Consider the following 12,441-nt stretch of genomic DNA (forward strand, 5'->3'; position numbering starts at 1 on the left):
GAGCGGGAGCCGTGGAGTGGCTGGGCTGCAGGTGGGCGAAACAACAGGTGATGCCGCTTAGCTGGGTTTGGAGAAGGCTTTCCCGGTTGGATGTCTCTTGAAGCTGGGGGGGAGGGGGAGCCCTTGCCCCCCTCCCTCCTTCCCTCCCTCCCTCCCTCCCAATCCATCCTCGTTATATCTGGAAAGCAGACGCCCTAACATCTGGAGAGAGCTATCTCGCCCAGCTGGGGGGGCTAACCCTTATTTTTAAAAACCCTCCCCTCCTATCCATCAGCTGAGGACTCCAACTCCCATCAGCCTCCAGCTGGGAGGATCCCCTTACTTAGGGCCAGGGGAGGTTCTGGTGGGTGGGGGGGGGAGAGAGCAGGGAAACCCCCGTTTTAAAATAATAGCGATTTTTTTAAAAAAAAATCCCTTTACTTCCAGGTGGATGCTTCTGTCTCCGCCCGAAATCCTCAAAAGCGCCCTGAGTTGCACCTGTTGCACAGCTGCCTGTTGAATGGCCACTCTGGGTCTGCTGGGGCTATTTGAGGGACTACCCAAAAAAAAAGGGGGGGTCCCCAAAGAAGCCTCAGCCTGCAGGGGCCCGAAGAGGCTGAGTTAATTGCCCCCAGGAGGAAGGAGTTTTGGAATGGAGTCTCTTTGAAGAGGGCAGTGTGGGCTGGCTGGCATTTCTATCATTTAGCCTGAGGTTGGGGGACATGGGAACCAATCAGGAAGGACTTAAGGACCCCGAACAAAAGTGCAGATTGACTGACGGCTCCCCTTAATGTCATCAAAGCCGTAAAAATTTAAGTGCTGTTCCTAGCACTGATGATGTTACCTAGTTCGGTCATGAGACGTCAGCCAGAAAACCACAGAGAGCACCAAGGTCCCCACCCTCCTCCTCCTCCTTTTCCTCTCACCTCATTCCCTTCCAACACTGATGATGTTAGCTAGTTGGGTAATAAGACGTAGGCCAAAAAGACCTCTAGGCTTAGAAAGCATCAAACACACACACTTTCTCCTCCCTTCCTCCTGCACTCTGCAAACCTCCTTACCTTCCAGCCCTGATGATGTTACTTAGTTGGGTCATGAGACGTCTTCAAGAAAACCACAGAGAGCACCAAGGGGACACACACAGAGACTTTCTCCTCCATGGACCAATTGAAATAGGATATTTGCAGCTCAGGGTTGACATGAGGGATCCTTGGTGCTCTCTGAGTTTGGTGGGTTTCCTTGCAGACGTTTCATAAGCCAAATAGGTAACATCATCAGTGCTAGAAAGGGAGTGGGGTTTGTGGAGGAAGAGGAGGAGGAAGACTGTGGGGTTCCTTGGGCCTCCCTGAGCTCCATTTCTTAACATTGCCTGACCCAACCTTAACAACATCCCCACAGTACGTTGTCAAGCGAGACGCTTGCGAAGGGAATGTCCTGTCCCACTCTACGTCCTTTCTTGCCACCATCGCTAAGTGAAATCACGGCAGTGGAGGCGAGTAACCTGCTTCTTAAGGGAATCCGGCTCCTCCCCCACTGGCTTCGCTTGTCCGAAGGTCGCAAAAGGGGGATGACGTAACACAGCGACGGTCATAAGTACGAAATGAGGGCCAAGCCTCTTGAATTTTGATCCCGCGATGGTGGGGGGAATGCTACGAAGGTCGTTAAGTGTGAAAAACGGTCCAAAGTCCCCTTTTTTTTCAGCGCCGTTGCGATTTTGGTCACTAAACGAACCGTCGTAACTCGAGGACCTGTATTTATCACTTTGCTGATCACAAGGATTTCTTTGAAGGCAGCCAAGGCCAAAAGAGGGGGGGGGGTGTTTCCAGAAGATAGAGAGAAACCCCCCCTCCTCTTAATTGCTCCCCCCTCGTTTGGCGGATAAGATCCGTAGCTAGCAAACGCCTTCACACAACCTTAGTTTCCACCTTCCTTTACCTGCTTGCACGAAATCAATCGGATTGGACGCCAGAAGAGGCAATAAAAAAGAGAGGCGGGGGCTTCATCAATCAATCAATGGGCTTTATTGGAACATTTCCCCACCCCCTCAATACCCGATAGGACTAGAGAGAGAAAAAAGACGGGCATTGTCATTAATATTAGCAATTAATACGGGTATACACAGCAACAGAGGAAAAAAATTGGGGAGGGTCTTGCAAACAGCTGGGAGGATATTTCCCATTCAGAATGGGGGGGGAGGGCTGAAAAGAGCCCCCTCCCCAAGTTCCCTCGCCTTCCCCCCAATGCAGCAGCCTTGCAAAACTGCTCCCCTTTTGCAAATTCAGTTTGTCCACCTTCCGACCTTCCCGGGAGCCGATCTGTTTAGTGGCCAACTTATTTTAATCCCTCCAGGGCTCTTGCGCCGCAACGGAAGTTGATTAAAAACCCGGCACCGGAGGGGAATGAAGCGGAGATTAAACTCGGGGAGGGGAGGGGGTGGGGGCTGCAAAAAGCAAAATTTTTGAAGACTTCTTTCAAACGCTTCTCATCCCTATGCAATTTTGGGGGGTCTCCCTTCACGTTTTCGGGAACGAAATCCTTCCCCCCGCCCCCCACGGCAGAGGAGCATTTTGCCGCATTCTGCACCTGGCCAAGGGGGAAATTTGGGGAGGAACGAAGGAAGGAAAGAAAGAAAAGGAGGAGGAAAACCAGAGCGACAGACGGGAGAGCTTTTCGAGAATAAGGCACGAGAAGGTGGCTTCTTCCCCACCTGTTGGGGGAACCGGTGGGATTCCTAACCGCAGAGGACCGTAGCAGTGGGAATATTTCCATTCCCGGGGGGGGGGGAAGATCTCTAGCGGGGGGGGGGGGAAAAAATGGGATTTTCCCCAAGAATCAAATCAGGAGAAAAAAAAAAAAACTTGCATGAAATTAAATGGAAGGACAAACATCAGAGTATTATTATTTTTTTCCTGCTTTGGAAAGCGGCAGAAGCTAGGGTGAAAAAGCTGAGCTTGCTCTGCCCCCTGGTGGCGGGAAGCGGTACTGTCCCCATCTCAAATGACGATTGGATGCGAAGAACAAGAGGGACCCCCGTTAATCCCTTCCACCAATGGGGTGGGGGGGGGGAAGGAATCGAGACCTATCAAAAGGTGGAAATTTAATCTTCCTCTCAAGATACTTGCAGGGTGGTAAAAACAGGCGGCCCTATTGCGATGGAGGAAGAAAGATAGTGAGACAGAGACAGAGAGAAGAAAAACCGGCACTGGATTATGGCAATTTCTGGAATGGAGTCTCCATTCCAGGAAGGGAGCTGTACAGCAAAGTTTAATGTGATGGTTCCTTGCCTGGGGTCTCCTTTTTTGGGGAAGGATCTCCTCCTCTAACATCTTCACCCCTCTTTGGTTCTTCAGCCAAGAGCCCCCTCCCCAAAAGAGCTACAGGGGGAGGGAGAGAAAGAAAGAGAGAGAGAGAGACGGGGAAACCCAACTGTTCCTAAAGTTTGGTCTGGATAAACTGGCGCAGCTTCTCCAGCTGGGCATCCAAGGACAGCTGGTCTCCGTCGTTGGTGACCAACCAATCGTAGGGGATGCCTCGGTCTAACCCGCACTCGGATTCCACGTCGTCAATTCCTGGGAAGCGGAGAAAGAGATGGGAGGGGGGGAAAAAAAGAAGAGATTTAACGTCAGATTCTTCGAGTCAAATTGAAAACCCTGGTGGCTTTCGCAAACGGACACATACACACAAGGAGACACATTCTAAATTAAATTTAGATTTGCTGGAGTTGAGATCGAATTTAAATTCGAATTTAAATTCGAATTTAATCGAATTTAATTTAAAAAAGAGCCCTGGTGGCGCAGCAGACTAAAGCACTGTTATTAACATCAGCTGCCTGCAATTACTGCAAGTTCAAATCTCACCAGGCTCAAGGTTGACTCAGCCTTCCATCCTTTCTAAGGTAGGTAAATGGAGGACCCAGTTTGTGGGGGGCAATAAGCTGACTTTGTATAAAAATATACAAAAGGATGAAGGCTATTGCTTAACGCACTGTAAGCCGCCCTGAGTCTCCGGAGAAGGGCGGCATATAAATCAAATCAATAATAATAATAATAATAATAATAATAATAATAATAATAATAATAATAATAATAATAATAATAATATAATAATAATAATAATAATCTGGATTTTTTTTAAAAAATTTGATTTATATGCCGCCCTTCTCCGGAGACTCAGGGCGGCTTACAATGCGCTAAGCAATAGCCTTCATCCTTTTGTATATTTATACAAAGTCAGCTTATTGCCCCCACAATCCGGGTCCTCAATTTACCTACCTTAGAAAGGATGGAAGGCTGAGTCAACCTTGAGCCTTGGCGAGATTCGAACCTGCAGTAATTGCGGGCAGCTGGTCTTAATAACCAGCTTAATAACAGGGTGCTTTAGACCACTGTACTACCAAGGCTCTTTAAATCTTTTAGATTTAATCTAATGGGTTGGACACTCACCTCCAAGGCAAAGCAGAATAAGCCTTTCTGAATCACACCCCCGCCCCCCCAATTTTCAGACCCCCCCTTTTTTTTCTCTCTTTTTGCTTTGCAAAACAGCAAAAGCGAATTTGTGCTAAGAGCGAATCGAAGGAATAGGACATACCAAAGTTGGAGCCTCCTAAGGATGGGCAGCGGTCTGGTCCGGATCCCCCGCGTCTGCGTACACCTTCTGGAGGTCTTGTCTGCTGAAGGCCGCTTCAGTGGGAGCGAAGGCATCCATCTTATAATACCGTATAAACAGCGAAGGAGAGGACCACGTCGCTGCTTGGCATATCAATGGAGGCTCGTGTGGCCCACGCCTTCGGAGTCAGACATCAGTGAGGCAGGCAAACAGCTGGAGCCTGTTCCCAGTGTGCGCGTGTGCAGAGTTTCCAGACGAAGGGAACAGCTAAAGAAGAAGGGGCGACTCAGGAGTAAAGCCACAGGTGGACGGTGAATGGCTCCTCCCAGAGGGAATAAAAGAGGAGCGAAAGGGGAGGGGGGGGAGTTTGCAGGAGACAATTAGTTCATTCCTGCATTCTTGCCAAGCATTGTGGCGTCTGAAAGATATCGGCCTGGCCACTCGCCAAGCCTGATAAAGGTCGGTAATGGTGAAGTATCTTGAAAGACTGTGGGAGAAGAAAGTCTTTGCTGGTAGGTAGTTCCCAGGTGGGATACTGGTGCGCTGTCGGAGGCTTTAAGTTAGTCGTCCCTCTGAGGAAGCTGCGCAAAATAGGGTGCCGTGCGAGGGACTCCAGCTCCCCGCAGGATAACACGGACAACAAGGCGGCCACTTGTCTGTGTATCGTATTGGGCGATAGGCCCTTGTCTGGCCCGGCCTGTAGGAAGCCCAGAATTTTGGCCACCGATACTGGGAGGGGATCAAGAGAGACACGCACCTCCCACCGGCCAGCTGATTTTCAGGATGCGGGGGAGCAGGGAGCATGTGGGAGACACGGGTGCATGCAAAGGGGTTGCCCATGCAGGCTAGGGGAGCGCACGGGGCGGTGGGCCTCCACCGCGGCCCGATTTTTGGTCCCAGGAGGCTGCAGGGATGCCTGCTAGGGCCAAAATGGGGCCGGGGGGGGGAGAGCAGTGCCTTCCCACGGCCCGTTTTTGGTCCCAGGAGGCTGCAGAAAGGCCTGCTAGGCCCAAAATGGGACCGGTGGGGGGCGGGGGTGCAGCCTAAGCGGACAATCTGTGGTTGTTTCCTCCCATTGAGCCGCAAAGAGTGGCTTAGCCGGCCACCAATGGGAGGGTTGGATTTGCAGTTATCTGGAAGAGCGATTGTAGGGATGATTTCCGCCGCCTCCGAATTGCCCTTTGGACTGGAACTGCTGCCTGTTCTGCTGCCCTCTGTTGCCGGGCCTATTGGATTGGCGATTTTGATGCTGGTAGTAGGATCGCTGTGGTTGTGAGAAGTTGTTTGCGGTGTTGGCTGCTCTGAAGGGAGGATTCTGAGACCGCTGATTGGGGCGTCTGGGGACGGAGCGTAGGACTTTCTTGTTGTCGTGGGTCTCTATGAGCACGGGCTCTAAGATCTCTCCGAATAGGTTCTCCCCTTTGAAGGGGGCTGAAGCCAACTTCCACTTAGACCTCACGGTTGCCTGCCAGTAACGGAGCCACAGCAGCCGTCGGGCCGTCACGGAAGAGGCGAGGGACCTGGAAGCGAATCTGGCCGCGTTCAGCGTGGCATCGGCAGAGAATTCTGCCGCCATGATCAGGTTGTTGAGGTCCTTGTGAGCTTGGACGTCGGTGGCGGGGATTTTGGCTTGCATCTCTTTGAGCCAGAGCAAGGAAGTTCTGTTGAAGAAGGAAGCCGCCGTAGCCGCCTTAACCGCCCAAGCAGACGCATTATAGGCTTTGCGGAGATTCACCTCAGTTCTCCTGTCTTCCGGAGTCAAAGCTTCGTCCAGGTCGTTGGTTATTATGTTGACGGAGACTAAGGCCGCCACGGGCTCGTCGATGGTCGGCATCTCTAAGGCCGCCGCGAGATTCGGGGCCACGTTGTAGAACCGCTTGTCGTTCACGCTCGGGCCTGGATACGCCCCTGGTTGGGCCCATTGTCGGTAGACGGCATCCCGGAACAGTTTCGGGGTGGGGATCTCCTCGTTATCTGTGGTGCGCTCTGAGAACACCAGACTATTGGGGTCAGATAAGCCCGAGGCCGGATCTGATGCGGATGGATCCCCTCCTATCTGAGCCGTGGCCTTGGCTCTGTGGAGAAGCGTCTTAAACAAGGCAGGACGGAAGAGTCCTGTGTAGCCGAGGCTATCCATAGTCCCTCCTTTGTCCCCAGACAGCATCGACCCTTGAGGTTCCTCATCATCCGAGAGGGATTCTTGGCTGAACATGGAAGGGGCAGGGGAAAGGGCCCTGGGAGGAGCAGCTACGTCCCTGGGATTATTGGGTGCAGGAGGCTGGCCCTTCTGCGGAGCGTTTCCAGAGGCTGCCTGCTGGTTTCGTTGCATGCCTGCGGCGATGCCCTGAGCAATGGCCTTGGAGATGATTAATTTGATTTCTGGGGTAATTTCTGGATCCTCCGTCTCCTTTGGCCGAAGTCCCGCCACTGTAGGAGTGAAGGTAGCCTCTGGGGTAGTCTTTGCCCTCTTAGGAGCCGGCTCCTCCCAAAGACCTTGCGTCGAAACCGAAGGAAGGGCCGAAAACTCATCCTGTTCTAGCATTGGAAGCTGCGGGTGAGAAAGCTGCTCCCTGGCGCCATTTGGTGACCGCATCGGGCCAGCCATCGGACGAACCTCCTTTTTTAGAGGTTGTAACGGCTGGTGGGGCTGAGAAGCCTGGGAATGTTTAGGTTCGTCCACCAGGGGGATCTCTTGCCTGCTTTGCTCCATTTCCCTTTCTTCTCCCCCTAAGGCCTTTTGGTCTTCCTCCTCCTTCTCCTCCTCCTTGGCTTTAAGGGCCTTTTTGGAGGCGAGAAGGGCCTGTGCCCTGATTCTGGCGGCCGCCCTTGTTTTCACCGTTTTGGGGGTGACGGAGCGTTTCTTGGGCCCCCGGGGCTTCGGGGCTGGTGGATTCGGTCCTTCCCCACTCACGGTTTCCTCCTGGTTGTCTCCTGCCTCGGAAGGCTCCATTGTCCTGGGGTTTGGGTCCTTCGGAGAGGCGGATGGCTCTGGATTGGAGATGCTTGGATGGCCGCAAAAAAAGGAGTCTTCCCTGGAGGCTCCCAGGCCTGTGACTCCAGTCCCCGTCCGCAGGCCTGCGGGAAGTTCAGAGGGACCCCCTCAGCTTTGCTTCTCCTGTAGAATTGGGGGGATTTTTTTCCCTTCTTCTTAATCTCCTTCTGGAATTGGAAAGATGGGAGTGGGAGAAAATGCGTCTGCTGAGCTGAAGACTTGAGTGGGAAAATGGAGAAGTTGACCCAATGGAGAGGCGTGGCTACAAAGGCTTGATTGACTCAGCCCAAGGAGCAGGAAGTTAACCCCTTCCTTCCCTCGGGTTCTCTCTCTCTCTCTCTGCACACTCGGAAGAATCGAAGAGAGCCTCTCTAGCCAGTGGCAGTCTACCTCCCCGATGCCCCCCAAAAACTGGAAGCTGGGAGCCAATACTTTTCTTTTCTGCCCTGTTTAGTTTGGAAAGAAGCAGGAGAGAGCTTCCAGGGGAAGGAGTAGTATACCACCCCAATTCTACCCACAAGAGCTCCCAGTGTTTTTGATCGCCCCCCCCCACCCCAGTTAAGGCATTGAATCCACGCCCCCCCCCCACACACACACACAACCAGCAACTGGCATATCTACAGATTACAGCTAAAAAGAACTTGAATTCTAAATGGAATTTTAAGATTTGCCGGAGCTGAGATCGAATGAAGATCGAATTTAATCTGGATTTAATCTAATGGGTTGGACATCCACCTCCAGGGCAAAGCAGAATAAGCCTTTCTGAATCACACACACACACACACACACACACACCCCAATTTTCATTCCACCCAAAAAACCCCAATAACAGAAAATACAATCAGTTTTAAATTAAATGACCTATTTAATAAGGGGGTCGTGCTCAAATTAATCCAGAATCTACCCCAAAAACCCCAGATACTTTTTTTTTAAAAAAAGGCACAATAAATCAATTTTAAATCTGGCCAGATCAGGGGGTTGGACTAGATGACCTCCCAGGACCCTTCCCACTCTATTATTCTCTTTATTCTGCTATTCTTTTTTCCTTCCTTCCTTCCTTCCTTCCTTCCTTCCTTCCTTTCGTTCCTTCGTTCCTTCCTTCCTTTCCTTTCCTTCCTTTCCTTTCCTTCCTTCCTTCCTTCCTTCTCCATCACTGGGAGTTTTGTAAGAAGCTTTAAAAAAAAGAGAGAGAGAGGCTGGACAGCCATTTGTCTGAAATTGTATAGGGGGTTGGACTAGATGACCTCCCAGGTCCCTTCCAATTCTATTATTCTCTTTATTCTGCTATTCTTTTTTCCTTCCTTCCTTCCTTCCTTTCCTTCCTTCCTTTCCTTCCTTTTCTTCCTTTTGTCCTTTCCTTCCTTCCTTCCTTTCCTTCCTTCCCTTCCTTTCCTTCCTTCCCTTCCTTCCTTCCCTTCCTTCCTTTCCCTTCCTTCATTTCATTCCTTCCTTCCTTTCTTTCCTTCCTTTCCCTTCCTTCATTTCATTCCTTCCTTTCCTTCCTTTTCTTCCTTTTGTCCTTTCCTTCCTTCCTTCCTTTCCTTCCTTCCCTTCCTTTCCTTCCTTCCCTTCCTTCCTTCCCTTCCTTCCTTTCCCTTCCTTCATTTCATTCCTTCCTTCCTTTCTTTCCTTCCTTTCCCTTCCTTCATTTCATTCCTTCCTTTCCTTCCTTCCTTCCTTTCCTTCCTTCTTTTCCATCCTCCCTTTCTCCCTCCCTCCCTTTCTCCCTCCCCATCCACCTATTTATCTATCTAGTCTCCTTCCTTCCTTCCTTTCCTTCCTTCCTTTCCTTCCCTTCCTTCCTTTCTTTCCTTCCTTTCCTTCCTCTCCATCCACCTATTTATCTATCTAGTCTCCTTCCTTCCTTTCCTTCCTTCCTTTCCTTCCCTTCCTTCCCTTCTTTCCTTCCTTCTTTCCTTCCTCCCTTCCCTTCCTTCCTTCTCTATCAGTGGGGGTTTTTTAAGAAGCCTTTTTTAAAAAGAGAGAGAGAGAGAGAGAGACTGGACAGCCCTTGGTCTGAAACGGTCCAGGGGGTTGGACTAGATGACCTCCCGGGCCCCTCCCAACCCTTGTCCTCCTCTTCTCTTCCTCCGGAGCGCGCCGAGAGAGGGAAGGCCAAGGCAAGGAAGGGGTTAACTCCGCCTTCCTGCTCTCCGGGGCTGAGTCACTCAAAGCCTCGTAGCCCCGCCCCCTCGGCTCCCCTTCTCCATTTTCCCACTGAGTCTCCAGCGCGGCAGGCGCGTTTCCTGCGCTCCCATCATCCCAGCGCCAGGAGGAAAGGGAAAAAAAGCCCCCAATTCCTGCAGGAGAAGCCCAGCGGGGGCAGGCCGCCCTTCTGCGGCTCCTAGAGCCCAGGCCTCGCTTGCCCTTCCTGCAGGCCTGCGGAGGGGCCTGGAGTCACTGCCCGGGGAGGCTCCGGTGCAGACTCTCGTGGGCGCCGCCAATCCAGAGCCATCCGCCTCTCCGAGGGACCCCGAGCCCGGGACAATGGAGCCTCCCGAGGCAGCAGACGGCCACGAGGAAACCGTGAGTGGGGAAGGACTGAACCCGCCAGCCCCGAAGCCCCGGGGGCCCAAGAAAGGTCCCGCCACCCCCAAAACGGTGACCACGAGGGCCGCGGCCAGGATCAGGGCAAAGGCCCTCCCCTCCTCCAGAAGGGCCCCTAAGGCAAAGGAGGAGGAGGAGGAGGAGGAGCAAAAGGCCTTGGGTGGGGAAGAAGAAGCGGCTAAGGCCGAAGGGGGGGAGGGGGAGCAAGGCGGGCAAGAGAGCCCCCTGGTGGACGAACCTAAACATTCCCAGGCCTCTCAGCCCCAGCCCTTGCAACCTCTAACAAAGGAGGTTGGTCAGACGGCTAGCCCGGTGCAGTCACCGGATGGCGCCGGAGAGCAACTTTCTGACCCGCCGCTTCCAATGATAGAACAGGATGAGCTTTCGTCCCTCCCTTCGGTGTCAAATCTCCCACCGGAAACTCCTTGGGAGGAGCCGGCTGCTAAAAGGGCAAAGACTACCCCAGAGGCTACCTCCACTCCTGCAGTGGCGGGACTTCGCCCAAAGGAGACGCAGGAGCCAGAAAAGTCCCTCCCAAAGGAGACGCAGCACCCACAAATTACCCCGCGAATGAGACTAATGATTTCAGAGGCCATTGCTCGGGGCATTGCCGCAGGCATGCAACAAAACCAGCAGGCGGCCTCTGACCACACTCCACACGAGGGCCAGCCTCCTGCACCCGATAATCCCAGGGACGTAGCTGCTCTTCCCAGGCCCCTTTCCCCTGCCCCTTCCATACACAGCCAAGAATCCCTCTTGGACGATGAGGAACCTCAAGGGTCGATGGTGTCTGAGGACAAAGGAGGGACTACGGATACCCTGGCCTTCACAGGGCTCTTCAACCCTGCCTTGTTTAAGACGCTTCTCCACAGAGCCAAGGCCACGGCTCGGATAGAGGATTCGTCCGCATCAGATCCGGCCTCGGGTTTATCTGACCCCAATAGTCTGGTGTTCTCGGAGCCCACCATAGATAACGAGGAGATCCCCTCCCCGAAACTGTTCCTGGATGTCATCCAGCAACAATGGGACCAACCAGGGAGGTATCCGGGCCAGAGCATGACTGACAAGCAGTTCTACAATGTGGCCCCGAACCTCACGGCGGCCTTAGAAATGCCAACCATCGACAAGCCCGTGGCGGCCTTAGCCTGCGCCGACATAATAACCAATAACCTGGATGAAGCTTTGAATGCAGAAGACAGGAGAGCTGAGGTATCGCTCCGCAAAGCCTATAATTCGGCTGCTTGGGCGATTAAGGCGGCTACGGCGGCTTCCTTCTTCAACAGAACTTCCGTGCTCTGGCTCAAAGAGATGCAAGCCAGAATCCCAGCCACCGACCTCCAAGCTCACCAAGCCCTCAACAACCTGGTAATGGCAGCAGAATACTCTGCCGATGCCACACTGAACTCGGCCAAGTTCGCTTCCAGGTCCATCTTCTCTTCTGTGACCGCCCGACGGCTGCTGTGGCTCCGTTATTGGCAGGCAACCGTAAAGTTCAAGTGGAAGTTGGCCACAGCCCCCTTCAAAGGGGGCAACCTATTCGGAGAGGCCTTAGAGCCTGTGCTCATAGAGACGGAAGACAAAAAGAAGGTCCTACGCTCTATGTGCAGACGCCCCGACCGGCGGTCTAAAAATACTTTCTCCAGAGCAGCCAACACTGCACAGGGCTTCTCACAACCACAGGGGGCATACTTCCAGCCTCAGGATCGCCAATCCAATAGGCGGTCTCAAAATCCTTCCTTCACAGCAGCGGACACCGCACAGGACTTCTCACAACCACAGGGGGCATACTTCCAGCCTCGGGATCGCCAATCCAATAGGTGGTCTCAAAATCCTTCCTTCACAGCAGCGGACACCGCAGACGACTTCTCACAACCACAGGGGGCATACTTCCAGCCTCAGGATCGCCAATCCAATAGGTGGTCTCAAAATCCTTCCTTCACAGCAGCGGACACCGCAGACGACTTCTCACAACCACAGGGGGCATACTTCCAGCCTCAGGATCACCAATCCAATAGGTGGTCTCAAAATCCTTCCTTCACAGCAGTGGACACCGCAGACGACTTCTCACAACCACAGGGGGCATACTTCCAGCATCAGGATCGCCAATCTGATAGGCCCGGCAACAGAGGGAATAACAGGCAGCAGTTCCAGTCCAAACAGTCATTTCAAGGCAAAGGAAATCAGCCGCCTAAGTCTGTTCATGACTCAGTGGGAGGAAACGACCGCAGATCCAACGTTGCGGACACCGACGGTCCTGAACACCGTCCGACTAGGCGTCGCTCTCGATTTTCTCCCGAGACCCCCAAGGTTGATGATAC

The 12,441-nt window shown here is 52.8% G+C and overlaps 1 protein-coding gene across 1 annotated transcript; it reads right to left on the reverse strand.

Annotated features, from left to right (window-relative positions):
- Window positions 1–1,981: 1,981 nt before the first annotated feature.
- On the reverse strand, window positions 1,982–7,854 carry LOC132709972 (uncharacterized). Its single transcript, XM_060685107.2, has 2 exons — window positions 4,567–7,854; window positions 1,982–3,548 (listed from the first exon to the last, which is right to left on the reverse strand). Exon 1 carries the CDS (start codon window positions 7,532–7,534, stop codon window positions 5,714–5,716), a length of 1,821 nt encoding a protein of 606 aa, XP_060541090.2. The 5' UTR covers window positions 7,535–7,854; the 3' UTR covers window positions 1,982–3,548; window positions 4,567–5,713.
- Window positions 7,855–12,441: the final 4,587 nt, after the last annotated feature.

The sequence above is a fragment of the Pantherophis guttatus genome, chromosome 18, assembly GCF_059756535.1.
Source record: "Pantherophis guttatus breed Tessera chromosome 18, ASM5975653v1, whole genome shotgun sequence".
NCBI classification, from domain to species: Eukaryota; Metazoa; Chordata; class Lepidosauria; order Squamata; family Colubridae; genus Pantherophis; species Pantherophis guttatus.